Source organism: Bufo gargarizans, unplaced genomic scaffold, assembly GCF_014858855.1.
Source record: "Bufo gargarizans isolate SCDJY-AF-19 unplaced genomic scaffold, ASM1485885v1 original_scaffold_1714_pilon, whole genome shotgun sequence".
Taxonomy (NCBI): Eukaryota; Metazoa; Chordata; class Amphibia; order Anura; family Bufonidae; genus Bufo; species Bufo gargarizans.
This window is the reverse complement of record NW_025334477.1, coordinates 95,859-121,948: the sequence shown is the minus strand read 5'-3', so window position 1 is coordinate 121,948 and position 26,090 is coordinate 95,859. Positions and strand designations below refer to the sequence as shown.

The window sequence follows — 26,090 nt, the reverse complement described above, 5'->3', positions numbered from 1 at the left end:
CTGAAACGGAATGCAGACGGAGACTCTTCAGTTTTTTGGGCTGAACCATTGAAATGAATGGTTCAGTATATGTACCGCATACTGAACAAAAAAAACGGCCAGTATACTGAACGCAAAATACTGTCGTGTGCATGAGCCCTTAGGGAATGAACATAGCTTGCTATGCTACGCTGGCAATGTGAGCTACTGAAGGTAGTAATGGCGAGATGAGACGGCCCCTTTAAAGTTCTCTTTTTTTTCCTACAGAGAAAATGCCTGAAAAAAATTGCAAGCCAGAGCATGCTGCATTTTGAAAAAAAAATGCCATTAACCAAAACTATGCAAGATAATTAAAGAAAAATGCTACAAAAAATCCATCATTTGTAGTCTCATAATTTTTTAGTTTTTGCAAAAATAAAAACAAAACTATGTGTGAAATCATGATTTTGAAAGTGCGTATTTAACCATTTAATTCCATATTTTTCATACAATAACAATTCTGGTGCATCTTCTCTAAGGACTCTGTGCTGTGCTGTTCCATTATTATTCCTGCTAAACCTTTACGAGTAAGGCATCATGCACACTACCGTTGTGTGTTTTGCGGTCCGCAGATTGCGGATCCGCAAAACACGGAAGGCATCTGTGTGTGTTCCGCAATTTGCGGAACGGCACGGACAGCCATTGATATAACTGCCTATTCTTGTCCGCAAAACGGACAAGAATAGGACAGATTATATTTTTTTTTGCTGACCACGGAACGGAGCAACGGATGCGGACAGCACACAGAGTGCTGTCCGCATCTTTTGCGGCCCTATTGAAGTGAATGGGTCCGCATCCAAGCCACAAAAACTGCTTCTTGGATGCGGACCAAAACAATGATCGTGTGCATGAGGCCTAAAGTTACAACTGACTGTTACCAGTTGGGGGTCTGTCCGAGCACAGTCTAAAGCCTCATGCACACGTCCGTGGAACACGGTCCGTGAGATACCGGACTGGCATTGCAGGAGCACATGGCGTCATTGGTTGCTATGACGCAGTGCGCTTCGTGCCGCCACTGCTGTACAGTAATAATGTATTACTGAACTGCAATGGCGGCACAAAGCGCACTGCGTCATAGCAACCAAAGACGCCGTGAGCTCCTGCAATGCCAGTCCGGTATCTCACGGACCGTGTTCCACGGACGTGTGCATGAGGCTCAACACTGGCAGCACTGACTGGAACATTCAGAATAGTAGAGGAACGGCACAAGATGGAGTCATAAGAAAAGTTGTGCCAGAGTTGTTTTTGCATGAGGAAAACACATTATACACCACTTTTTGGCATGGAAAATTACTTAAATCTATGCCAGCAAAGGACCTAGTGTAGATTTTAGTATGTCGCACAGTCTGCTGGAGGTAGCGCCAAAGTTATGTAGAGGCCTGCATCTCCTTATAACTATGGTGCATCCACTGGCAGCGCAGAGGGACTAAGACTGGTGTCTAAATTGTCGCTCTTAATAAATGCCCCCCATAGTTACTAAAACAGACATGTCAGGAGAGATGACAGGTCCTTTTTAAGGCTACATGCACACGACCGTTGTGTGTTTCATTGTCCGCAAATCATGGATCTGAAAAACACGGATGGCGTCCGTGTGCGTTCCAAAATTTGCAGAGCGGCACGGACAGCCTTTAATATAACTGCCTATTCTTCTCCGCAAAATGCGGACAAGAATAGGACAGGTTTTTTTGCAGACCACGGAACGGACCAACGGATGCGGACAGCACACAGAGTGCTATCCGCATCTTTTGCGGCCCCACTGAAGTGAATGGGTCGGCATCCGAGCCGCCAAAACTGCGGCTCGGATGTGGATCAAAACAACGGTCGTGCGCATGAGGCACTTTGTGAACCTTCAGTTAAACCACATTTGTTCTAGCATCAGGTGTTCAATACTTCCAATAAGGGCTCATGCACATGACCGTGGTTTGGGTACACATCTGAGGCACATGTTTTGCAGTTTGGATGAGGACCCATTCACTCAAATAAAACGTGTCCTATTCTTGTGCGTATCATGGACAAGGGTAGGACTGCTCTATAGAGGGCTGAGCGAAACAGACACAGTCGAGTGCATGAGGCCTAAGACATTAAATTTTCACAATACGCAAAGTAACTAATGCTTATAAGACAACCAGAGGTATCTTATGTAGGAAGTGCAAATTCCTTTATCTAGAAGTTTACATTTCAATTAATATGTTTCAAATTATAATATAGAAAGAAAATACAATGTACACAAAGGAAAGAAAAAATGCAACTCTATCCTTTGTTAACCTGCAGGGGGCAGAACGGGGGTCCCATCTGACATTTAGCTCTAGATCACCTCCTGTTACACAGTAAATTACCCTGTCATCTAGCACATGCCTCCAACTATCCTCCCTGTCACCATGACACCAGCTTTTCTCATCTCTTGTTTGGCAACCTCAATGCCTGACGTAATGTGGGGTTCATCTGTAAATCATGCCAAGTAAAGAAACTGCCCGACGTCATGAGGGATCTGTTGAAAATGTCAGACACTGAACAGTCACTAGAACAACTGATGTGACATTAGGGCAATTCATTGCTTAATGTATTCCAAATACCACCCCGCTCAGGAATATGAAACCACTTTGGCCATTTTACTTCAGAAGAAGGACCTGCAGCGATAAGCTGACTGCTAGTTTCATTATAGAAAGGAGCTTTCTCACAATTCAATGTTAGATTTCTCTATGAGATGACTGGGATCATAGAAAAATAATGCCCCAGTATCCAGATATTGCTTTTACATGATAGTTATGGCGCTCCATGGTCTGTGTCCACCTCATGTGTCCAGTGCCAGTGGTAGCATATGCTCAGCAGCTCAGTTGTACCACTCAGATCCTCATAGACACAGAGATTCCTGCTATTGTGCAGGCAAAGCAAGAAGAACCAGCACACGAAGAACCAGCACACGAAGAACCAGCACACATGAATCAGCACACGAAGAACCAGCACACGAAGAACCAGCACACGAAGAACCAGCACACGAAGAACCAGCACACAAGAACCAGCACACGAAGAACCAGCACACGAAGAACCAGCACACAAGAATCAGCACACGAAGAACCAGCACACGAAGAACCAGCACACAAGAACCAGCACACAAGAACCAGCACACGAAGAACCAGCACACAAGAACCAGCACACAAGAACCAGCACACGAAGAACCAGCACACGAAGAACCAGCACACAAGAACCAGCACACGAAGAACCAGCACATGAAGAACCAACATACAAGAAGCTTCTCCTTTTCACTGGCACTGGAAGAATTAGGTCGGTATTCAGAGAGGTACAGTATGTCACAATATCTAGACACAGGGGCATTTTAAATGTTCAATTGAAAAGTTATTATGTTTTGCATGATCTATTAATGTAATGTTTGATCACAGGACTACTGCTTTAAGTAATCTGAAATGCACAGTGTGTTCGGAAACTCTTCAGACCCTTTCACTTTTTCCACATTTTATGTTGCGGCCTGGTGCTAAAATAGAAAAAAAAAAATGAATTTTTCCCCATCATTTTGAACTCAATGTCCCGTTATGAGAAAATGAAAACAGATTTAGCCCCTTTAGGCCTCATGCACATGACCGTTGTTTGGGCCCGCATCCGAGCCGCATTTTTTGCGGCTCGGGTGCGGACCCATTCACTTCAATGTGCTGTCTGCATCCGTTGCTCCGTTCCGTGGCCCCGCCCAAAAAATATAGCATGTTCTATTCTTGTCCGTTTTGCAGACAAGAATAGGCATTTCTTCTGTTTTTGGCGGATCCGCGGTTTGCGGACCGTAAAAAATGGAACGTCGTGTGCATGAGGCCTTACTCAGGACAAAGTGATCAGTGGGTAAAGCAATGGGAGCTAGCACACGGGACCGGAGCAGCAGAAAGCTGGTATGTATGGATATTTAAGGAGGTGATGCAGGCTAAGGGTAATCTCTTGATGATTAAAGAGGTTTTCTGAGATTTTAGACCTGACGACCTATTATCAGGTTAGGTCATCAGTATCTCATCGGTCTGGGTCCGACACCCGGGACCCCCTCCAATCAGTCTGCAGCCCTCTCTGTGTTTACCCTACATTGTATAGCTGCTGTGCTTGGTAGGCACAGGAGTGCCGGTGCCTTCTCAAACAGCTGACCCTCAGGGGTCCCGGTTGTCCATCAGTACTAAAATCTTGGAAAACCCCTTTAATATTCTTAGTTAATACAAACCGGATTCCAAAAAAGTTGGGACACTAAACAAATTGTGAATAAAAACTGAATGCAATGATGTGGAGATGGCAAATGTCAATATTTTATTTGTAATAGAACGTAGATGACAGATCAAATGTTTAATCCGAGTAAATGTATCATTTTAAAGGAAAAATACGTTGATTCAAATTTTCACGGTGTCAACAAATCCCAAAAAAGTTTGGACATGTAGCAATAAGAGGCTGGAAAAAGCCTAACGAAGAGCTGGAAGACCAATTAACACTAATTAGGTCAATTGGAAAGATGATTGGGTATAAAAAGAGCTTCTCAGAGTGGCAGTGTCTCTCAGAAGCCAAGATGGGTAGAGGATCACCAATTCCCACAATGTTGCGCAGAAAGATAGTGGAGCAATATCAGAAAGGTGTTACCCAGCGAAAAATTGCAAAGACTTTGCATCTATCATCATCAACTGTGCATAACATCATCCGAAGATTCAGAGAATCTGGAACAATCTCTGTGCGTAAGGGTCAAGGCCGTAAAACCATACTGGATGCCCGTGATCTCCGGGCCCTTAAACGACACTGCACCACAAACAGGAATGCTACTGTAAAGGAAATTACAGAATGGGCTCAGGAATACTTTCAGAAACCATTGTCAGTGAACACAATCCACCGTGCCATCCGCCGTTGCCAGCTGAAACTCTACAGTGCAAAGAAGAAGCCATTTCTAAGCAAGATCCACAAGCTCAGACGTTTTCACTGGTCCAGGGATCATTGAAAATGGAGTGTGGCAAAATGGAAGACAGTTCTGTGGTCAGACGAGTCACGATTCGAAGTTCTTTTTGGAAATCTGGGACGCCATGTCATCCGGACCAAAGAGGACAAGGACAACCCAAGTTGTTATCAGAGCTCAGTTCGGAAGCCTGCATCTCTGATGGTATGGGGTTGCATGAGTGCATGTGGCATGGGCAGCTTGCATGTCTGGAAAGGCACCATCAATGCAGAAAAATATATTCAGGTTCTAGAACAACATATGCTCCCATCCAGATGTCATCTCTTTCAGGGAAGACCCTGCATTTTTCAACAAGATAATGCCAGACCACATTCTGCATCAATCACAACATCATGGCTGCGTAGGAGAAGGATCCGGGTACTGAAATGGCCAGTCTGCAGTCCAGATCTTTCACCTATAGAGAACATTTGGCGCATCATAAAGAGGAAGGTGCAACAAAGAAGGCCCAAGACGATTGAACAGTTAGAGGCCTCTATTAGACAAGAATGGGAGAGCATTCCTATTTCTAAACTTGAGAAACTGGTCTCCTCAGTCCCGAGACGTCTGTTGAGTGTTGTAAGAAGAAGGGGAGATGCCACACAGTGGTGAAAATGGCCTTGTCCCAACTTTTTGGGGATTTGTTGACACCATGAAATTCTGATTCAACATATTTTTCCCTTAAAATGGTACATTTTCTCAGTTTAAACTTTTGTTCCGTGATTTATGTTCTATTCTGAATAAAATATTAGAAGTTGGCACCTCCACATCATTGCATTCAGTTTTTATTCACGATTTGTATAGTGTCCCAACTTTTTCGGAATCCGGTTTGTATAAAAAAAAAAAAACTTTAATGTCTAGGTGATGCTTGTTTTCCTGTAATGCACTGTTCATGGAACTACCCAAGACCTAAATGATATTTTCTACTGTGGTACATGCACTATAAACAACTAATTTAAAGCCTACTGAAACAAAAAAAATCCCCAATTTACCAAATATACTGTGTCTTAATTGGATAATTTGGGTCTTTCTCAGTCTCTCTTCCGGTTACTGCCAGAGCTGTTCTGTATGCCTTGGCCACCCACATGTCTCCATCCTTCTGCTCTTTCTCTCCACTCCTCATACTGTTTCCCTGTAATAATATCTGCAGTTGCATCCCCCTCCTCCCTATCTTCCATTTACTACTTTACTCTATGACATTTATCTTGGTGAGTGATAAAGATTTAGATTTTTAGCATTTTGATCTATAGACTATTAGAAGGTGATAAAGGTGCAACCAATAAAATATATTACAGTTTAATTTATTCTTGGGTGCTACTGATTTATGCAATTATAATGATAATAGTAATTACAATTTAAATGGGTTACTGTATGCATTAAAAACATATGCAGCAATGCATAACATTATTTAAAGGGAACCTGTCACCTCCCACAAACATCCCAAGGCGGCAGCAGTACCTTAGAGTAGCCAGCAGCATGTTTGTAACGATCCTTTTCTTCCTGCAGGTAGTTAAGCAGAAGCTGTAAAAACGTTCTTTAATCCCCTGCCGACACGCTTCTCTAGTCAGGCTTAAAGTCACGGGGGCAGCGGCCTCCCTGCTTCAAGTCACGGTAACCACGCCCCCTTCCCTGCCCCTTCGCTGTGATTGACGACGCTTATGCAAGACAGTTCGGCTGCCTTTGCCGGATGTCAGTCACAGCGAAGGGGCAGGGAAGGGGGCGTGGTTACCGTGACATGAAGCAAGGAGGCCGCTGCCTCCGTGACTTCAAGCCTGACTAGAGAAGCGTGCCGGCAGGGGATTAAAGAACGTTTTCACAGCTTCTGCTTAACTACCTGCAGGAAGAAAAGGATAGTCACAAACATGCTGCTGGCTACTCTCAGGTACTGCTGTCGACTTGGGATGTTTGTTGGAGGTGACAGGTTCCCTTTAAACTCTAGTGTAATTTTCACCCTTTTTATGTTTGTTACTCACCTGCCTGGAGCTCTTATCTATTAATTTTCTGTGGGTTGACAACAAGCACTTGCATCTCCCTGGAGAGCTCCTGTTAACCCCCTCCTCCCCTGCATAAAAAATAGTACCTCTCACATAGCCCCAGCAATTGAACTGATAAATAGCACCTGCCATATGTAATACCTCTATACCTTCCTTGCAGGTAACACATAGGTAACTGACTCAATAAGCGATTCAAGGGGCCGCGCAGGATTGGAAAAACCTGTCCATGGGTTGTGTCTGGCATTAAAATTAATCTCCATTGAAGTGAACTGTACAGAGCTGAAATACTGCACCCAACCCGTGAACACACGTGTGCTGCAGTATTTGGAAGAAAGCAGTCATATTTCTCAAAACCAAGACAACCCCTACTCAAATAACAGGAAAAAAAAAAACTCCTGCACAATATGATAATGAATGTTGCGGATGTACATGGCTACATTTATACTTTGGAGTAGTATTCATGTGCACTTTTGCCCCACCTATCTAATAGGCGACCTTGATGAAGGTGGTACATATAGGTGTGTGTGCTCCTCCTCCCACCGATTGCTGTTGCACATGGAGGTAACTGGGAGCAACACACTATATGTGCGGAGTCTGCGCTCCTGAACATAAATGCATAACGGCATAGGCAGGTTTAGCATAGGACCTGCCTGAACTGAGACCACCTTGACCCTTGGTAGGTGGGCTTAGATGTGTTTTGATCAAAATGTATTGACCAAGTGTCTCAGATTTTATCAATAGAGTGAGGGCTTAGTCCATATGTTATGCTTGCATCTATTATTATAGCGCATTATTTTCTGTGGTGTAGTGAACTCCCTGAAATAAATTTATAAAAGTTTACTGTATTGATGGGAAGAAATGGTTGTGTCCCCCTTAGGTGCCATTATTTCATTTCATAACATTTTATGGGATATCGTTTGTGTTCTGATATTTTTTATATGGCCACAGGTCAACCCATGAAACAGTATAAAAATAAGATCCAATTCTGCGTTCAGACACCAATAAGCATTTCGCACTGACATACGCAAGCAGCTGCTGCACTGAAACGAGTCAGGTTATTATTTTAGGGTCTATAATCCTGTAAGGGCTATAAATACGCCTCATGTTACCTTCCCAGCTCATCGGCTACGATGTACAGGTCTTCCACCTTCTGCTGCTTGAACACAGCCATGTCTCCACGTCTCCACGTCAGAGGAAATTTATTGGAGGAGGCTGCAGAAAAACATATGGTTTGAGTCGTGTGGAGCAGCATCTCAACATATGTCCTGCATACGTATTTGTCATACCATGTCCAATTGGATACAGCAGTTCCTAGAATACTGACATTTTCCTAAGATAACAAAACTGAGGCGGTCATTTATCAAACTGGCGTAATATAGAACTGGCTTAGTTGCCCATAGCAACCAATCAGATTCCACCTATCATTTTTGACAGCTCCTTTGGAAAATGAAAGGTGGAATCTGATTGGCTGCTATGGGCAACTCAGCCAGTTCTACTTTACACCAGTTTGATAAATCTCCCGCTGAATGTCTCGGATTGGTAACGTACCATTTGTGTTACACAAGCACTGCTCTGTGCACGCAGATGAAATGATTTCTCTACAACAGTCAAGTTTTATCATGCAACATGGTGTACACATCGCTTAGCATCAAGTTTATCATAAAACAAACTGCTTATATGAGGTAATGCTAATTATAATTAGATGTCTTGTGGTTCAGTCTTCTACAATGGGCAAAGTGACACGTGTGGGTATGGGCAGAACCTGTATATTCAGTGCTGGATGCCAAGCGTGGATTATAAAAAAAGTTCATGAATTCTCAGTCTTCACATAACTTGTCCTGTTTACAGCATTTTTGCTAAACAAGTATCCGCATGTTACGTGAGCGATCCTGAGTAAGGGAACCCATCAATCTCATATTACCTCCACGATGAAAACTCCCCCCGTGTTCTCCTCGGACAGCACACGTAACCATTCATTTTAAGGTGATTTAGCACGGTCTGTGGTTTTAGCAGAAAAGCAGGCCCTATTTTGTCCATCTTTACAAATCCATCACACCCATTATGGTCTATGGGTCAGTCAAAAACATGAACACAACACCGACGCCATCCTTGTTTCATCCGTGTTTCACGGACCATTAAGGCTGTGTTCACACTTCCGTTATTTGATCAATTATTTGCATCAGTTATTGTGAACCAAAACCAGGTGCGGGTCAAATACAAAGAACAGGTGCAGATCTTTTCATTACACCTTGTCTCTGACTAGGCTTCACTACTGGCTTTGGCTCACAATAACTGATGGAAATAACTGAGCAAATAACGGAAGTGTGAACACAGCCTAAGACCTCATGCACACGGCCGTGTTCCGCGGCCGAGAGTGGACCGTGGAAACCAGGCCGGGATTCCTCCTGACAGCATGAGCGCACGGCGTCATTGGTTGCTATAACGCCGTGCGCTTCATGCAGCCGCTCCTGTACAGTAATACACTCGTATAGTGAATTACTGTACAGGAGCGGCTGCATGAAGCGCACAGCGTCATAGCAACCAATGACGCCGTGCGCTCATGCTGTCAGGAGGAATCCCGGCCAGGTTTCCACGGTCCCCTCTCGGCCGCGGAACACGGCCGTGTGCATGAGGCCTAAGAGGAGATACTCTGAAAATGTATTTTCAGTTGTGCAGCGTCTGTTGAACACAGATGACACACGGAGAGCAAAAAACAGACACATGGACCCAACACAGATTCTTCAGAAAAATCTTAACGGATACATCACTGACCATCTTATCATAGATTTCATCACGGACATGTGAATGAGGCCTAAGCTTGAGAAATAGTGACCAGGCAAATAAACGCTTGGTTAATGCTGCCAATCGAAACAACCATTCTCCATCTTTATTCCCCCAAAACAGGTAGTAGAAGTTTCTACTTTTGGTAAACATTGATGGACAGTCCAACTGATCTTCAGAACATCATTGCTAATGTACATACTGCATATAACCAACCAATGAAAACTCCACTGAGAACAAACAGACCAACAGCGGAGCAAGGAGGATGTCCTTACTGCTGCCTTAGGCCCCTTTCACACGGGCGTTGCGGATTGGGGCCGGATGCGTTCAGGGTGCTTTCAGTGAAACTCGCACCACTTTGCAAGCAAGTTCACTCAGTTTTGTCTGCGATTGAGTTCAGTTGTTCAGTTTTTTCAGCGCGGGTGCAATGCGTTTTGATGCGTTTTTCACGCGCGTGATAAAAAACTGGTTAAAAGATAAAAAGGTTTACAAACATCTCTTAGCAACCATCAGTAAAGAACGCATTGCATCCGCACTTGCTTGCAGATGCAATGCGTTTTTCACGCAGCCCCATTCACTTCTATGGGGCCAGGGCTGCGTGAAAAATGCAGAATATAGCACATGCTGCGATTTTTACGCAACGCAGAACTGATGCGTGAAAAAAAGACAGACCCATTGAAATGAATGGGTCAGGATTCAGTGCGGGTGCTATGCGTTCACGTCACGCATTGCACCCGCGCGGAAAACTCGCTCGTGTGAAAGGAGCCTTATTATCCACTCAGTCCCATTCAGACAGGAATGTATAAGGGCGCTAAGGTTTTCTGATGCAGTTTTGGAAGCCAAAACCAGGAGTGGATTGAAAAAAGGAGAGATAACATATCAGTCCTTATAAGGTACTTTCACATTAGCGTTAACGTTTTCCGGTATTGAGTTCCGTCATAGGTGCTCAATACCGGAAAAAAAACACTTCAGTTTTGTCCCAATGCATTCTAAATGGAGAGCAATCCGTTCAGTATGCATTAGGATATCTTCAGTTCAGTCCCTTTTACGGTATTTGGCCAGAGAAAATTCCGAAGCACTTGCTGGATTTGGCATTAATTTCCATTGAAATGTATTAATGCCGGTTCTGGTACCAAGTGTTCCGGAAAAACGGATCCGGCCTGCGCATCTGTAAAAAAGATAAATATCGTATCCGTTTTTCCAGATGACAACGGAGAGACGGATCCGGTATTGCAATGCATTTGTCAGAGGGATCCGCATCCAGATCCAGAAACAAATTATATCCGGATCCTTCTTCTAACGCTAGTGTGAAAGTACCCTTACTTTCTCTCCTTTTATCATCCACTCCTGATTTTGGCTTCAAAAACTGCATAAAAAACCTTGAACGTGTGGGAGCACCCTTGGGGATTACTATCTGTTGAATGTCCTATAATATGTGGGTAACTTCTCGTTCAATGAACCAAAGTTTTACTTGTGTCAGTGATTTGGCTGGTTACTACTGTGAGTCCTTAGAAGGATGATAACTACGGTATATAATTATGAAAATAACTATTAAATGACGGTTTTTGCATTTTCATTCCTACGATTTACTGTGGAATCAGAGGATGACGGGTGGTCCTTGTGAACTATGGTGTCACTGCTTCCTCTTCTCTTATACAATTTAAGGCACAGAACCGGATAAACCACTTTTCCAGTTGTACAACTGCAATTATACAGAAGAACATCCAGTATCTCAAGAACTCTTGGAGAGGAGTAACTAAAAAAGGCTGGCCCCCATAGCAAACTTTTGAATAACCCCCCACCTCCATTGGCCATAAGATTACATACCGAAATGCACATTGCTGTGTGCATGATTCCTAAATCTGTTAGAGAAGTATTGAAAAGCCGCACTGTCTGACCCGATAGAGCCAGCCAGGGAGCAGGAAGAATGGAATGGACTATGGAGGATGTGCTGCATACACTTGACATAATGCACATCCTCCACTCTTGATTGAGTGCGTGCCAGGCAGGAGCCCCTTAACATTGTGAGCCCTGTAGCAGCTGCTATAGTGGTATTTATTACGCCCCATACAGATCTTTCTACGTAGCCGTAATAGGACTGCCATAGAGGTTCACGTGGCATCAACCATGCCTCTGTATGCCTGTGATCTCAAAGGTTTTTATATTGGATTCATATGATGAAACCAGCAGAAATAAAGTGGTGACATGCCCCATCCGAGTCATATGTACCTCTCTTCTTCATCACGCTCTTCACTTTGGCCAGACTGTCATTTTCCGTGCATATAATTGTGTAACACTGAATCACAGCACCATTCATTCAAGTTTTGACAGATCAAAAGACTCTTTAATGTCAAAGTGAAAAAATCCTTACAAAGCAATCTACGTTCAGTACAATTATTAAAATATAACTTCACCCTCCCTTCAAGTCAGTGTTCAAATTACAGCAATGAGTCTGTGCGATCAGTTGTGCAAATGTGGAGCCGTCAACTTTCCCTACTTTCCTTAACCAACCCGCTCAAGATCTGTGAATGTCCTTACAGAAGAATTACTCTAGTTTAGGCCCCATGCACACAACAGTATTTTTGATCTGCATCGGATCCACATTTCTTGTGGATTAGATGAGGACCCATACATTTCAGTGAGGCAGAATGCACGTGGCCGGTATCCATATTTTGTGGATCTGCAATTTGCAGACCGCAAAACGCATACATTTGCGTGCATGGGCCTTATAAGGATCTTCCGAAAAACTGTGACATAACTTTATTTTACATCTATATAGGAATAGTGATGGCCAGTTCGCAGTGTTCGCCCGGCGGCTGTTCTCAGAACTGCCTGCTCCAGGAGACCGCATTTCATTTCAGACCGGCTCGCGCACAGGCACAGGTGAGGACTTACCTGTGCCTCGCCGGACTTGTCAGTTAAGATGGCAGATCGCATGTGTTCGCGGGCAAACACTGCGAACTGGCCATCACTGTATAGGAATCTCACCTCATTGGAAACAAAGGTCATTATCACATGGGACTCACTTACAGATATACAAAGATGATAAGTGATGCCTAAAAACAAAAAATAAATAAAAAAAACAGACAGAAATACTACTGTCCATTAACAGAAAAGCCTACTAAAACAGCCTAAGGCTCCTTTCACACTAGCGTTCGCTGGTCCGCTCGTGAGCTCCGTTTGAAGGAGCTCACGAGCGGACCCGAACGCAGCCGTCCAGCCCTGATGCAGTCTGAATGGAGCGGATCCGCTCAGACTGCATCAGTCTGGCGGCGTTCAGCCTCCGCTCCGCTCGCCTCCGCACGGCCAGGCGGACAGCTGAACGCTGCTTGCAGCGTTCGGGTGTCCGCCTGGCCGTGCGGAGGCGTGCGGATCCGTCCAGACTTACAATGTAAGTCAATGGGGACGGATCCGTTTGAAGATGCCACAATGTGGCTCAATCATCAGGCGGATCCGTCCCCCATTGACTTTACATTGAAAGTCTGGACGGATCCGTCCGAGGCTATTTTCACACTTAGCTTTTTTTTTTGCTATTTTAATGCAGACGGATCCGTTCTGAACGGAGCCTCCGTCTGCATTATTATGAGCGGATCCGTTCAGAACGGATCCGCCCGAACGCTAGTGTGAAAGTAGCCTAAGGGCTCATGCATATGAGGGTGTGTGCCCCGTGCTGCAGACCACAAATAGTGGTCCACAATGCGCAACATACATGTTCTATTTTTTTGCAGTGTTGAGGCACAGACAGAACGGAAACACTTCATAGTTTCTGATTCTTGCCTCCGCTCCGCAAATGGGTCCGCATCCGTGATACAAAATGCAGATGACCTCTCCCCGTATATTTTAGACCTGCGGGCTGCGGTGCGCAAAATGAGCACGGGGCACACGCGCTGGTGTACATGAGCCCTAACACAACTATATTGTATACATTTCATAGCTCTCCTTGCATAAGAATGCGCTTCTCTAATACCAAAAGTTCGTCCAATGGTGGGACAGTGGGTCTAGTACTCCAGACTTCTCAAGCCATTGCGTTAACATTGAGGGGTGGTATAGTTATAAATCTTATACCAGCTGTAAGAAATGAAATAATAGCAATCCAGTTAGATTTTATGAATTCCTGCCGATCTGACAAGTGCCAAATATATTTCCAAGCCTGACCATAAGGAATAGTCCAACAGGATGAAGACAAGACCGGGGTAGCAGGGAGTCACAGAGCTTATGTACAGTAGGCACACTGCGAGAGTGAACATCATCTTGGGCTTGGTCCATTTGCAATCTATATTCAATGTATAATGTCAGGAAATTCTCCCAACGTATATAACGGTGTTCTTGTCAATACCGTAGACGTTAGGTTAAAAAGTATGTCCATGTAAATGAATCTCCAGAGTACGTTTCTACTGATAGTTCCTAAGTTCCTAAGCCCATTATCAGTCAGAACATTTCAGAGCATTTGATACTTGTCAGTCCAGAAAACAATAAACTGTAATAGTAACATTTAGTCCTGATTCACATGACCGTTTTTTCTATCCGTGTGATGCCTTGACTGCACCATAATAGCACACGTAAAGTAAGTGGTGCAATTCAGACACCGCGTTTTCCATTGGTCCGTGCAGAGAAAATCGCAGCATGCACCAATCTTATCTGATGTCCATCTGAGATTAATTAATTCAAATGAATGGGTCCAGAAAAAACTGGATGCGCCAGGACGGCATCTGTATGTCTGGATATTGGAAGAGCCCCCTGATTCAGGTCCTCCTGTGGTCATCCACCGACTCTCTGCAGGTAAAGGTTGTGCTGTGCTCAGGGTGGTTCACTGACTAATGCAAGTATTCATGTTTGTGAAAGCATTTGTATCATTAGGCATAGCTCACGCCTGTAATGTGATCCTAAGAGTGCTCCTGACTTTTTTTTCAACCTCATTAACCCTTTCACTTCTGGCCAGCATGTAGAACGGGATCACCTATGGATGGACTATCTGCCTACATCCCCAGGGGGTAATTGTCATACAGTGCTGACCAACGTTAAGTTATTATGTGCAGAATGTGGTACTTTTACAGGTGGAAACTCCCAATGGCCATATCATATCTGTGGATCCCCTAGAGAACCCCAGAGTGTACAGAAAAGTGAACCTGCTTCTGTGTGACTCAGAAAGGAAGCCAATCAGCATCAATATTTAGGCTGATGCCCAAGTGCCACCATAGTGTGAAGAACTAGATTTGGCAAGTGACGGCAGTTGCAGCTATAGTGAATATCATGTGGAAGGAGTAACCATACTCAGCGAGTACTATACACCGCCCATAGGCTACATGAAAGAACATTAGAAAGTAGATGGGAAGTGCTCCAAGTGTGTGATCAGTGCCACAGACACGGCCAAGTATGTGCTCACTGCCCCAGAAGTGTACCAAGTGTGTGATCAGTGCCTTTAGAGGTGTGCTAGATGTGTGTGTTGTGCCTCAGAGGTGTACCAAGTGTGTGCTTACTGCCTCAAAGGTTTACCAACAGTGTATGCTCACTGCCTCAGAGGTGTGCCAAGTATGTGCTCACTGCCTTAGAGGTGTGTCCAGTGTGTGCCTAATGCCTCAGAGGTGTGCCAAATGTGTGCTCACTACCTCAGAAGTGTGCTCAGTGTGTGCTTACTGCCCCAGAAGTGTGCCCAGTGTTTGCTCACTGCCTCAGAAGTGTGCAAAGTGTGAGCTCACTGCCTCAGAAGTGTGCCCAGTGTGTGCTCACTGCCTCAGAAGTATGCCAAGTGTGTGCTCACTGCCTCAGAGGTGTGGCCAGTGTGTTCTCACTGCCTCAGAAGTGTGCCCAGTGTGTACTTACTGCCTCAGAGGTGTGTCAAGTGTGTGCTAACTGCCTCAGAGGTGTGCCCAGTGTGTGCTCACTGCCTCTGAAGTGTGTCCAGTGTGTGCTCAATGCCTCAGAGGTGTGCCCAATGTGTGCTTACTGCCTCTGAAGTGTGCCCAGTGCGTGCTCGGTGCCTCAGAAGCGTGCCCAGTGTGTGTTTACTGTCTCTGAAGTGTGCCCAGTGTGTGCTCGGTGCCTCAGAGGTGTGCCCAGTGTGTGCATACTGCCTCAGAGGTGTGCTCACTGCCTCAGAAGTGTGCCCAGTGTGTTCTTAGTGCCTCAGAAGTGTGCCCAGTGTGTGCTCAGTGCCTCAGAGGTATGCCAAATGTGTGCTTAGTGCCTCAGATGTGTGCCAAGTGTGTTCTCACTGCCCTAGAAATGTGCACAGTGTGTTCTCACTGCTTCAGAGGTGTACCCAGTGTGTTCTCACTGCCTCAGATGTGTGCCCAGTGTGTGCTTACTGCCTCAGAGGTGTGCCCAGTGTGTGTTCTTACTGCCTCAGTGGTGTGCAAAGTGTGTGCTTACTGACTCAGAAGTATGCCAAGTGTGTGTTTACTGCCTCAAAGGTGTGCCAAGTGTGTGCTCACTGCCTCAGATGTGTGGCCAGTGTGTTCTCACAGTCTCAGAGGTGTGCCCAGTGCGTGCTTACTGCCTCAGAAGTGTGCCCAGTGTGTGTTCACTGCATCATCACTGGATGGACCCACTTTACTAGAATTACAGTCAGGTCCATAAATATTAGGACATCGACACAATTGTAACATTTTTGGCTCTATACACCACCACAATGGATTTGAAATGAAACGAACAAGATGTGCTTTAACTGCAGACTGTCAGCTTTAATTTGAGGGTATTTACATCCAAATCAGGTGAACGGTGTAGGAATTACAACAGTTGGCATATGAGCCTCCCACTTTTGAAGGAACCAAAAGTAATGGGACAATTGGCTTCTCAGCTGTTCCATGGCCAGGTGTGTGTTATTCCCTCATTATCCCAATTACAATGAGCAGATAAAAGGTCCAGAGTTCATTTCAAGTGTGTTATTTGCATTTGGAATCTGTTGCTGTCATCTCTCAAGGTGAGATCCAAAGAGCTGTCACTATCAGTGAAGCAAGCCATCATTAGGCTGAAAAAACAAAACAAACCCATCAGAGAGATAGCAAAAACATTAGGCGTGGCCAAAACAACTGTTTGGAACATTCTTAAAAAGAAGGAACGCACCGGTGAGCTCAGCAACACCAAAAGACCCGGAAGACCACGGAAAACAACTGTGGAGGATGACCTGAAGAATTATTTCCCTGGTGAAGAAAACACCCTTCACAACAGTTGGGCAGATCAGGAACACTCTCCAGGAGGTAGGTGTATGTGTGCCAAAGTCAACAATCAAGAGAAGACTTCACCAGAGTGAATACAGAGGGTTCACCACGAGATGTAAACCATTGGTGAGCCTCAAAAACAGGAAAGCCTGATTAGAGTTTGCCAAACGACATCGAAAAAAGCCTTCACAGTTCTGGAACAACATCCTATGGACAGATGAGATAGCAAAAACATTAGGTGTGGCCAAAACAACTGTTTGGAACATTCTTAAAAAGAAGGAACGCACCGGTGAGCTCAGCAACACCAAAAGACCCGGAAGACCACGGAAAACAACTGTGGAGGATGACCGAAGAATTCTTTCCCTGGTGAAGAAAACACCCTTCACAACAGTTGGGCAGATCAGGAACACTCTCCAGGAGGTAGGTGTATGTGTGCCAAAGTCAACAATCAAGAGAAGACTTCACCAGAGTGAATACAGAGGGTTCACCACGAGATGTAAACCATTGGTGAGCCTCAAAAACAGGAAAGCCTGATTAGAGTTTGCCAAACGACATCTAAAAAAGCCTTCACAGTTCTGGAACAACATCCTATGGACAGATGAGACCAAGATCAACTTGTACCAGAGTGATGGCAAGAGAAGAGTATGGAGAAGGAAAGGAACTGCTCATGATCCTAAGCATACCACCTAATCAGTGAAGCATGGTGGTGGCAGTGTCATGGTGTGGGCATGTATGGCTGCCAATGGAACTGGTTCTCTTGTATTTATTGATGATGTGACTGCTGACAAAAGCAGTAGGATGAATTCTGAAGTGTTTCGGGCAATATTATCTGCTCATATTCAGCCAAATGCTTCAGAACTCATTGGACGGCGCTTCACAGTGCAGATGGACAATGACCCAAAGCATACTGCAAAAGCAACCAAAGAGTTTTTTAAGGCAAAGAAGTGGAATGTTATGCAATGGCCAAGTCAATCACCTGACCTGAATCCGATTGAGCATGCATTTCACTTGCTGAAGACAAAAGTGAAGGGAAAATGCCCCAAGAACAAGCAGGAACTGAAGACAGTTACAGTAGAGGCCTGGCAGAGCATCACCAGGGATGAAACCCAGTGTCTGGTGATGTCTATGCGTTCCAGACTTCAGGCTGTAATTGACTGCAAAGGATTTGCAACCAAGTATTAAAAAGTGAAAGTTTGATTTATGATTATTATTCTGTCCCATTACTTTTGGTCCCTTAACAAGTGGGATGCACATATGCAAACTGTTGTAATTCCTACAGCGTTCACCTGATTTGGATGTAAATACCCTCAAATTAAAGCTGACAGTCTGCAGTTAAAGCACATCTTGTTTGTTTCATTTCAAATCCATTGTGGTGGTATATAGAGCCAAAAATGTTAGAATTGTGTCTATGTCCCAGTATTTATGGACCTGACTGTAACAGTGCTTTGTAACTGGCGGGGCCATAGGCTCTTCTACTGAGATAATATTCTGTTTCTTTCCTTGCACAAATAATAATAATAATAATTGACATCTAGTGATTATAAGACTGTGGTGTTATACATATATAATTATCACCTAATGTGTTAGTGCTCAGCCATGTATGATTTATGGTGCAGGAGTATAACTTTCACATCACAACCTGTTTTCACACTATGCAGCTAAATACACTTTTGACATAATTTTATGGAATTTCCGCCACGTGTGAATACAGCCTTGCTGGAGCATAGGTGAACATGCCGCTTTTCTAGCGATTCCGGCAATATAATCCAATCAGAATCAATCACTACTTTTCACAGCAGGGTATCCATAATGAAACCGATGTAGGTAAGGACTGGGGGAAGGGGGGGGGGTGGGTTCAGTCCATACACAGTTTTAGGACAGCGCATCCCACCCACAGCCTGAAACTAAATATCAGGGGGGATTCACATGGGGCAGATTTGCTGCAGAAATGTGTGCTATTCACTTGACAGGCGCTTGTCTAATCCATGGGCTGGCTGCAAAACAACCCAACTGAGATAAATGGGAACAGATCTCCAGTGCAAAACTATCTGCAGCCAACAGCCTGACACGGGATAGAGGCAGGAGGGTAACAGGGACGGGTTAGGAAACTGCCATTTCTGCAACTCCCAGTCTAGTAAAGGTACGCGGACCCCAGCATACATGCCCCCAGCAGCACGATAATATCGTGATACTCACAGTCCTCTCCTCAGTGCAATAGCCTCTGCAGACCACCTTCATCTGTCCCGGACAGGGACATTACAGATCATCCCCGTGCTAGTGAGACCTACCTGCTGTGCTAGTCAGGTCAGTCCAAGACAGTTTACAGAAGTGGCAGAGGCGTCTTCTCCGCACTCCCTCCCCCTACATCTCTGTCACAAGTACACTTCAGTAATTGTCCGTGCGCTCCCTCGCCCTAGTCATTTCAAGCGCGGCGCTTAAGAGCCACCTAGTGCCATTGTCAGGTACTGCAAGACCTGTACATAAACTGGACATAACTGCCTAGTGGACTAAAACAAGTACTACTGCTGCTAAAAATAGATTTAGATATTTTACTGCTACTGATTAATATTCTTACTTTTAACTATTAAGCAATATATTGATTTCATTATACAATTGTTAGCGTTTAATCATGGCTTGAAAAACCCTGTAACATCCTATAAGCTAATTTTGCTACCCCCCTTGACTCCGCCTATTGACCACACCCTTTGACCTGCCCCTTTTTAGTCACCCACCTATTTATACAGACTGTACCCTTCATTGTGGTAAGGCCACGTTTTCTCCCTCCAGCTACATACCATGTCATCCACAGATCACCATAAGTGTCACCCACAGATCCCCACAAGTGTCATCCACAGAGCCCCATAAGTGTCATCCACAGATCACTCACAAGTGTCATCCACAGATCCCCACAAGTGTCATCCACAGATCCCCACAAGTGTCATCCACAGATCCCCACAAGTGTCATCCACAGATCCCCACAAGTGTCATCCACAGATCCCCACAAGTGTCATCCACAGATCCCCACAAGTGTCACATCCACAGATCCCCAAGTGTCATCCACAGATCCCGACAAGTGTCACCCACAGAGCCCCCAAGTGTCATCCACAGATCCCCACAAGTGTCATCCACAGATCCCCACAAGTGTCATCCACAGATCCTCATAAGTGTAATCCACAGATCCCCACAAGTGTCATCCACAGATCCCCCTTCCCGCCCAGCGCCACCTCCTAGCTAATTTATTCACTTCACTTGCCTCTGTGTAATCTCGCATAGGCGCACTGGCAGAGGCATCATCGAACGAGGTGCGCTGGAAGACGGCGCATGCGCACTTCGCTCGACGATGCCTCTGCCAGTGCGCCTTTGCGAGATTACATAGAGGCAAGTGAAGTGAATAAATTAGCTAGGAGGCGGCGCCACGGGCCGGGGGCTACTGTTATTCTTACCATATAAAAGCCAGAGTCCCCAAACTGGCACAGTGGGTCACTGGGTGAGTGTGATTAGAATTTATGAAAAGTGGGTGGAGCCTTTAACAGCCAATCACATTTCAGCCATTTCGTTTTATATGGGAAAATTTTAATTACTGCCGCTCTTTCACTGTTAATGGCAGGGTCCTCAAATTTGGCACAGTCAGTTATTGGGTCACTTGGTTCAAATTTAAAAAGTGGGTGGAGCCACTAACATCCAATTATATTTCAAGCCAACATCCTGAGGTTTCTTCAGAAACAACACCATCTAGTTAATATTAAACTTCCACTTTAAAGACATTGTAATGATTAGAGAATTCAAAATAAATGTATCAAAGAAAAAATTATAATCGCTAGATCCAGTAAAAAGTATCTTTATTCAGGATAGTGATTACAAGTCTATAGATAATCTATGGACTTTTAAATACTATCCTAAATACTATACTCAATCTAGTGTGTGTACCAACAATTTTTTACATTTTTACTTTGATACAAATTGTTTGCCCATCTGGAGAGATGTTCCGTTTAACTCCAAATGATGTGGATTGTGGGACCTTTGCTGCTGATCTGAACCCCTGTTGGAGCCTACAGTAATCTGTGTTAATATAGTTATTGTGGCTGAACACAACAACTCCAGGTCAGCACCTCCAATCTCTATATACTCTGTTGCAAAAGGCAAAATACCCAGGGGGACACTTTAATATATGGTGATACTGCAGCCTGCTTCCCTAAACCTAGGCTGCTAGCAATGCAGCTTCCTCAGGTGTCTTTTCGATTATACATTATATGTACAACTTTGGCACATATAGCACGTGGCACGGTATACTAGATACAATTGTGTACTTGTATATTTAATACAAGGGCGTAGAGAGGGGAGGAGCAAGCAAGGCACATGCCCTAGGCACAGAGGGTTGAGGGCGCACCCGGGCAGTTGATTTTCATGGTGAATTAAGTGGCTGTCTGCTTCGTGCTTTACACAGCTGAGCTGCGGAGCTCCCCAGCTGTCTACACATCGCAATGCTGGGCTGTGTAGGAAGAGCGTGCAGGCCTTCTACACAGCTCAGCAGCACAATGTGTGTGTGTGACCGCATCTGCTGCTGCTGGAGAGCATCATTGGGGAAAGAGGTGTTTATTCAGTGTTTTTCTACTTTATTAATGGAGCTGGAGGGGACACTACTGAGAGGGCCAAAATGTGGGCATTGCTACTGTGAGGGGCCACAATAAGAACATTACTAGTGTGAAGAGGTACAATGTTGTCTAACTACAGGGAGGGGGAACAATGTGGGCATTAGTATTGTGAGGGAGCACAATGTGGGCATAACTACTGTGAGGGGGCATAATGTGGGTATAACTACTGTGAAGGGGCACATTGTGGGCATTAGTACTCTGAGGGGGCACATTGTGGGCATAACTACTGTGAAGGGGCACAATGTGGGCATTACTACTGTGAAGGAGGCACAATGGGCAATACTACTGTGAAGGAGGCACAATGAGGGCATTACTACTGTGAGGGGTACAATGTGTGCATTACTACTGTGATAGGGGGAAGTGTGGGCATAACTACTGTGTGGGGGCACAATGAGGGCATTAGTACTGTGTGGTAACACTAAGAGGAAAGGCCCTAGATTACCCTGTATCAAACGCGCCCGCGCCCGGCATCTGGGCGCGGGCGCGTTTGATACAGGATGTCGGGCGCATGCGCAGTGCGGCGAAAGTAAGACGGCGCGTAGTACGCGCGGCAGCCGGGACCGCGCTCCTGCCGCCCTTTACTGCGCATGCGGCCGTTGAGCGCGGTCCCGGAATCGGATTTCGGCTGTCAGTCACAGAGGCAGGGGGCGGGGAGAGGGCCATGTAAGACGCCGAGGCCGCTGCCCCCGTGACTTCAAGCCTGACTTGAAGCACGGGGCAGCAGCTGAATATAACATCGATTTCTGACTGAGCATACATGCTGCAAAACTAACAAAAAGTGCATCAGGAAACGACTATACAGCACTATAAGGTACTGTAAACAGCTTAATAGGCGATTTTTGGGTGACAGGTTCCCTTTAAAGGGACACCTATACAGGTCCTTCTAAAAAAATTTGCATATTGTGATAAAGTTCATTATTTTCTGTAATGTACTGATAAACATTAGACTTTCATATATTTTAGATTCATTACACACAACTTGAAGTAGTTCAAGCCTTTTATTGTTTTATTATTGATGATTTTGGCATACAGCTCATGAAAACTCAAAATTCCTATCCTAAAAAATTAGCATATCATGAAAAGGTTCTCTAAACGAGCTATTAACCTAATCATCTGAATCAACTAATTAACTCTAAACACCGGCAAAAGATTCCTGAGGCTTTTAAAAACTCCCAGCCTGGTTCATTACTCAAAACCGCAATCATGGGTAAGACTGCCGACCTGACTGCTGTCCAGAAGGCCATCATTGACACCCTCAAGCAAGAGGGTAAGACACAGAAAGAAATTTCTGAACGAATAGGCTGTTCCCAGAGTGCTGTATCAAGGCCCCTCAGTGGGAAGTCTGTGGGAAGGAAAAAGTGTGGCAGAAAACGCTGCACAACGAGAAGAGGTGACCGGACCCTGAGGAAGATTGTGGAGAAGGACCGATTCCAGACCTTGGGGGACCTGCGGAAGCAGTGGACCAAGTCTGGAGTAGAAACATCCAGAGCCACCGTGTACAGGCGTGTGCAGGAAATGGGCTACAGGTGCCGCATTCCCCAGGTCAAGCCACTTTTGAACCAGAAACAGCGGCAGAAGCGCCTGACCTGGGCTACAGAGAAGCAGCACTGGACTGTTGCATGTCATTCGGAAATCAAGGTGCCAGAGTCTGGAGGAAGACTGGGGAGAGGGAAATGCCAAAATGCCTGAAGTCCAGTGTCAAGTACCCACAGTCAGTGATGGTCTGGGTGCCATGTCAGCTGCTGGTGTTGGTCCACTGTGTTTTATCAAGGGCAGGGTCAATGCAGCTAGCTATCAGGAGATTTTGGAGCACTTCATGCTTCCATCTGCTGAAAAGCTTTATGGAGATGAAGATTTCATTTTTCAGCACGACCTGGCACCTGCTCACAGTGCCAAAACCACTGGTAAATGGTTTACTGACCATGGTATTACTGTGCTCAATTGGCCTGCCAACTCTCCTGACCTGAACCCCATAGAGAATCTGTGGGATATTGGGAAGAGAAAGTTGAGAGACGCAAGACCCAACACTCTGGATGAGCTTAAGGCCGCTATCGAAGCATCCTGGGCCTCCATAACACCTCAGCAGTGCCACAGGCTGATTGCCTCCATGCCACGCCGCATTGAAGCAGTCATTTCTGCAAAAGGATTCCCGACCAAGTATTGAGTGCATAACTGAACATAATTATTTGAAGGTTGACTTTTTTTGTATTAAAAACACTTTTCTTTTATTGGTCGGATGAAATATGCTAATTTTTTTAGATAGGAATTTGGGGTTTTCATGAGCTGTATGCCAAAATCATCAATATTAAAACAATAAAAGGCTTGAACTACTTCAGTTGTGTGTAATGAATCTAAAATATATGAAAGTCTAATATTTATCAGTACATTACAGAAAATAATGAACTTTATCACAATATGCAATTTTTTTTAGAAGGACCTGTATATGGCTAGCGCTGAATGTTCATAATCACCATTATCGGCTAACCATTTGGCCGGCCTCCAAAGTTCCCGACACAGCCTCTCACTGAGTAAGGACCAGAGTGTTGATCTGGCCGTGGCAGCCGTTTTATATATACGGCTGTCTACAATAAGGGGTTGGGATTAAACCACCGCTACTGTTGTCCATTATTAGCTGATCACGCCCAACGCGTTTCCTGTGTCTCTTTCATATGGACACTTCTTCAGGAGAGTGGAAAAGCAATATAGGAAACAGGTAAGTAGAGACAACTTGATGGAAAGAATGTGACGTGCAGCTATCCGGCACTAGTATGGCTCTATAAGCACACGGACCCTGTTCCGGTTCCAGCGGACATCATGCCGACATGCCAGCAAATGCAGTAGAACCAGTTGGTTCTTTCATTTATCGCAAGGTGTATTGGTACTGCTGTGTACCCTATGATAGATTTTATCCGGTGTACATATTGGGGGTTTGACTCTGATATTGTCTCGGGTGCAGGAAAGCCTAGCTACACCTCTGTTGAATATATGATAGACATTGCAGTTCTAATCTTTGGACCTCATGTGCAAACAATACTTTCTCTCTGTTTATTGCTATGCGCCTGCATTACTTGAAAGGTACCGCCTACACCCCCCACTCTCCCAACTCCCTCTGTAGTGCCTTTTCTCTGCATTCACGTTCTATTATTATTTGATTAGATAATAGATGCAGAACAAAAGGTCTACAGAGTGCTGGAAAATTACTCTCCAATCCTGACGTATTTTAGACCCACAATAGCTCTTAGTCATGGCTTATAATAAGGTTTCGTACATGGGTCCTGCTGGCGATGTTCAGCCTTTTCAGATATTTTTAACTTTTTTCCAAGTTGCAATTCTGTTTCATTTTAAGCACAGCAGAGACCATGATTACGTTCAGCATTTAAAAACTGAGTTATGTTAGGCTAGTTTCACACTAGCGGCAGGACGGATCCGACAGGCTGTTCACCATGTCGGATCCGTCCTGCGGCTATTTCGCCGTGCCCGCGGACCGCCGCTCCGTCCCCATTGACTACAATGGGGACGGGGGCGGAGCTCCGGCGCAGCACGGCGCTGCACGGAGAAAGGCCGCCGGACTAAAATTACTGCATGTCAGGCTTTTTAGTCCGGCGGCTTTCTCCGTGCAGCGCCGTGCTGCGCCGGAGCTCCGCCCCCGTCCCCATTGTAGTCAATGGGGACGGAGCGGCGGTCCGCGGGCACGGCGAAATAGCCGCAGGACGGATCCGACATGGTGAACAGCCTGTCGGATCCGTCCTGCCGCAAGTGTGAAAGTAGCCTTAAGTTAGTAGGGCATGAAAATACCATTCACATGCCATCAGAGTTGAATGCCAGGACACTTGCAACTTGTAGTTGACAGGCACAGAATCTACAAAATGTATACACAGAGGTATGTGGATGCCACCCCAGTATTGCACTTTATGAAACTCATCCATAGTGTACAACTGGCCAGTCCATGTTTAAAGGGCATCTGTCAGCAGTTTTGTACCTATGAAACTGGCTGACCTGTTACATGTGAACTTGGCAGCTGAAGACATCTATGTTGGTCCCATGTCTATAGGTGCCCGCATTGCTGCGAAAAATGATGTTTTAATATATGTAAATGAGCCTCTAGGAGCAATGGGGGCGTTGCCGTTACACATAGAGGCTGCACTTTATGTTGCACCCTTTGCACTTTGATTGACAGGGTAGGATAGTGAAAATGTCTCCATGCCTGGCCCGGTCAATTAAAATGCAGATTGCTGGGACATATGAACATGGGACCAACACAGATGTCTTCAGCTGCCAAGTGCACATGTAACAGGTCAGCCAGTGTCATAGGTACAAGTCTGCTGACAGATGCCTTTTAAATTGGCTGAAAGGCTTTTGGGGTAGATAATAATGCATGGGATTTATAGATGGTTACAGTTGCGAAAAAGTAGGCCCATGATGCAAATATTTATGGTTCAATTTAATATATTTTTTTTTTTACTGAGCAATAGTTTTTTTTTACCAATATGTTTTTGGAACACAATATTCTTAACCCCTGTAATTAAACTGA

General features: G+C 45.0%; 1 protein-coding gene across 3 annotated transcripts in view; it reads right to left on the bottom strand.

Annotated features, from left to right (window-relative positions):
• Positions 1-19,306, bottom strand: part of LOC122923543 (death-associated protein kinase 2-like) — a 111,316-nt gene extending 92,010 nt beyond the window's left edge. For 2 of the 3 annotated variants that reach the window (XM_044274378.1, XM_044274375.1), the window contains exons 1-2: positions 19,104-19,240; positions 8,079-8,181 (exon numbers count right to left, since the gene is read on the bottom strand). In XM_044274378.1, coding sequence (XP_044130313.1) covers positions 8,079-8,140 — 62 coding nt within the window. In that variant the 5' untranslated portion in view covers positions 8,141-8,181; positions 19,104-19,240. Of the gene's footprint in view, positions 1-8,078; positions 8,182-19,103 lie in introns of all 3 variants that reach the window. The other variant, XM_044274377.1, reaches the window with a different exon arrangement.
• Positions 19,307-26,090: the final 6,784 nt, after the last annotated feature.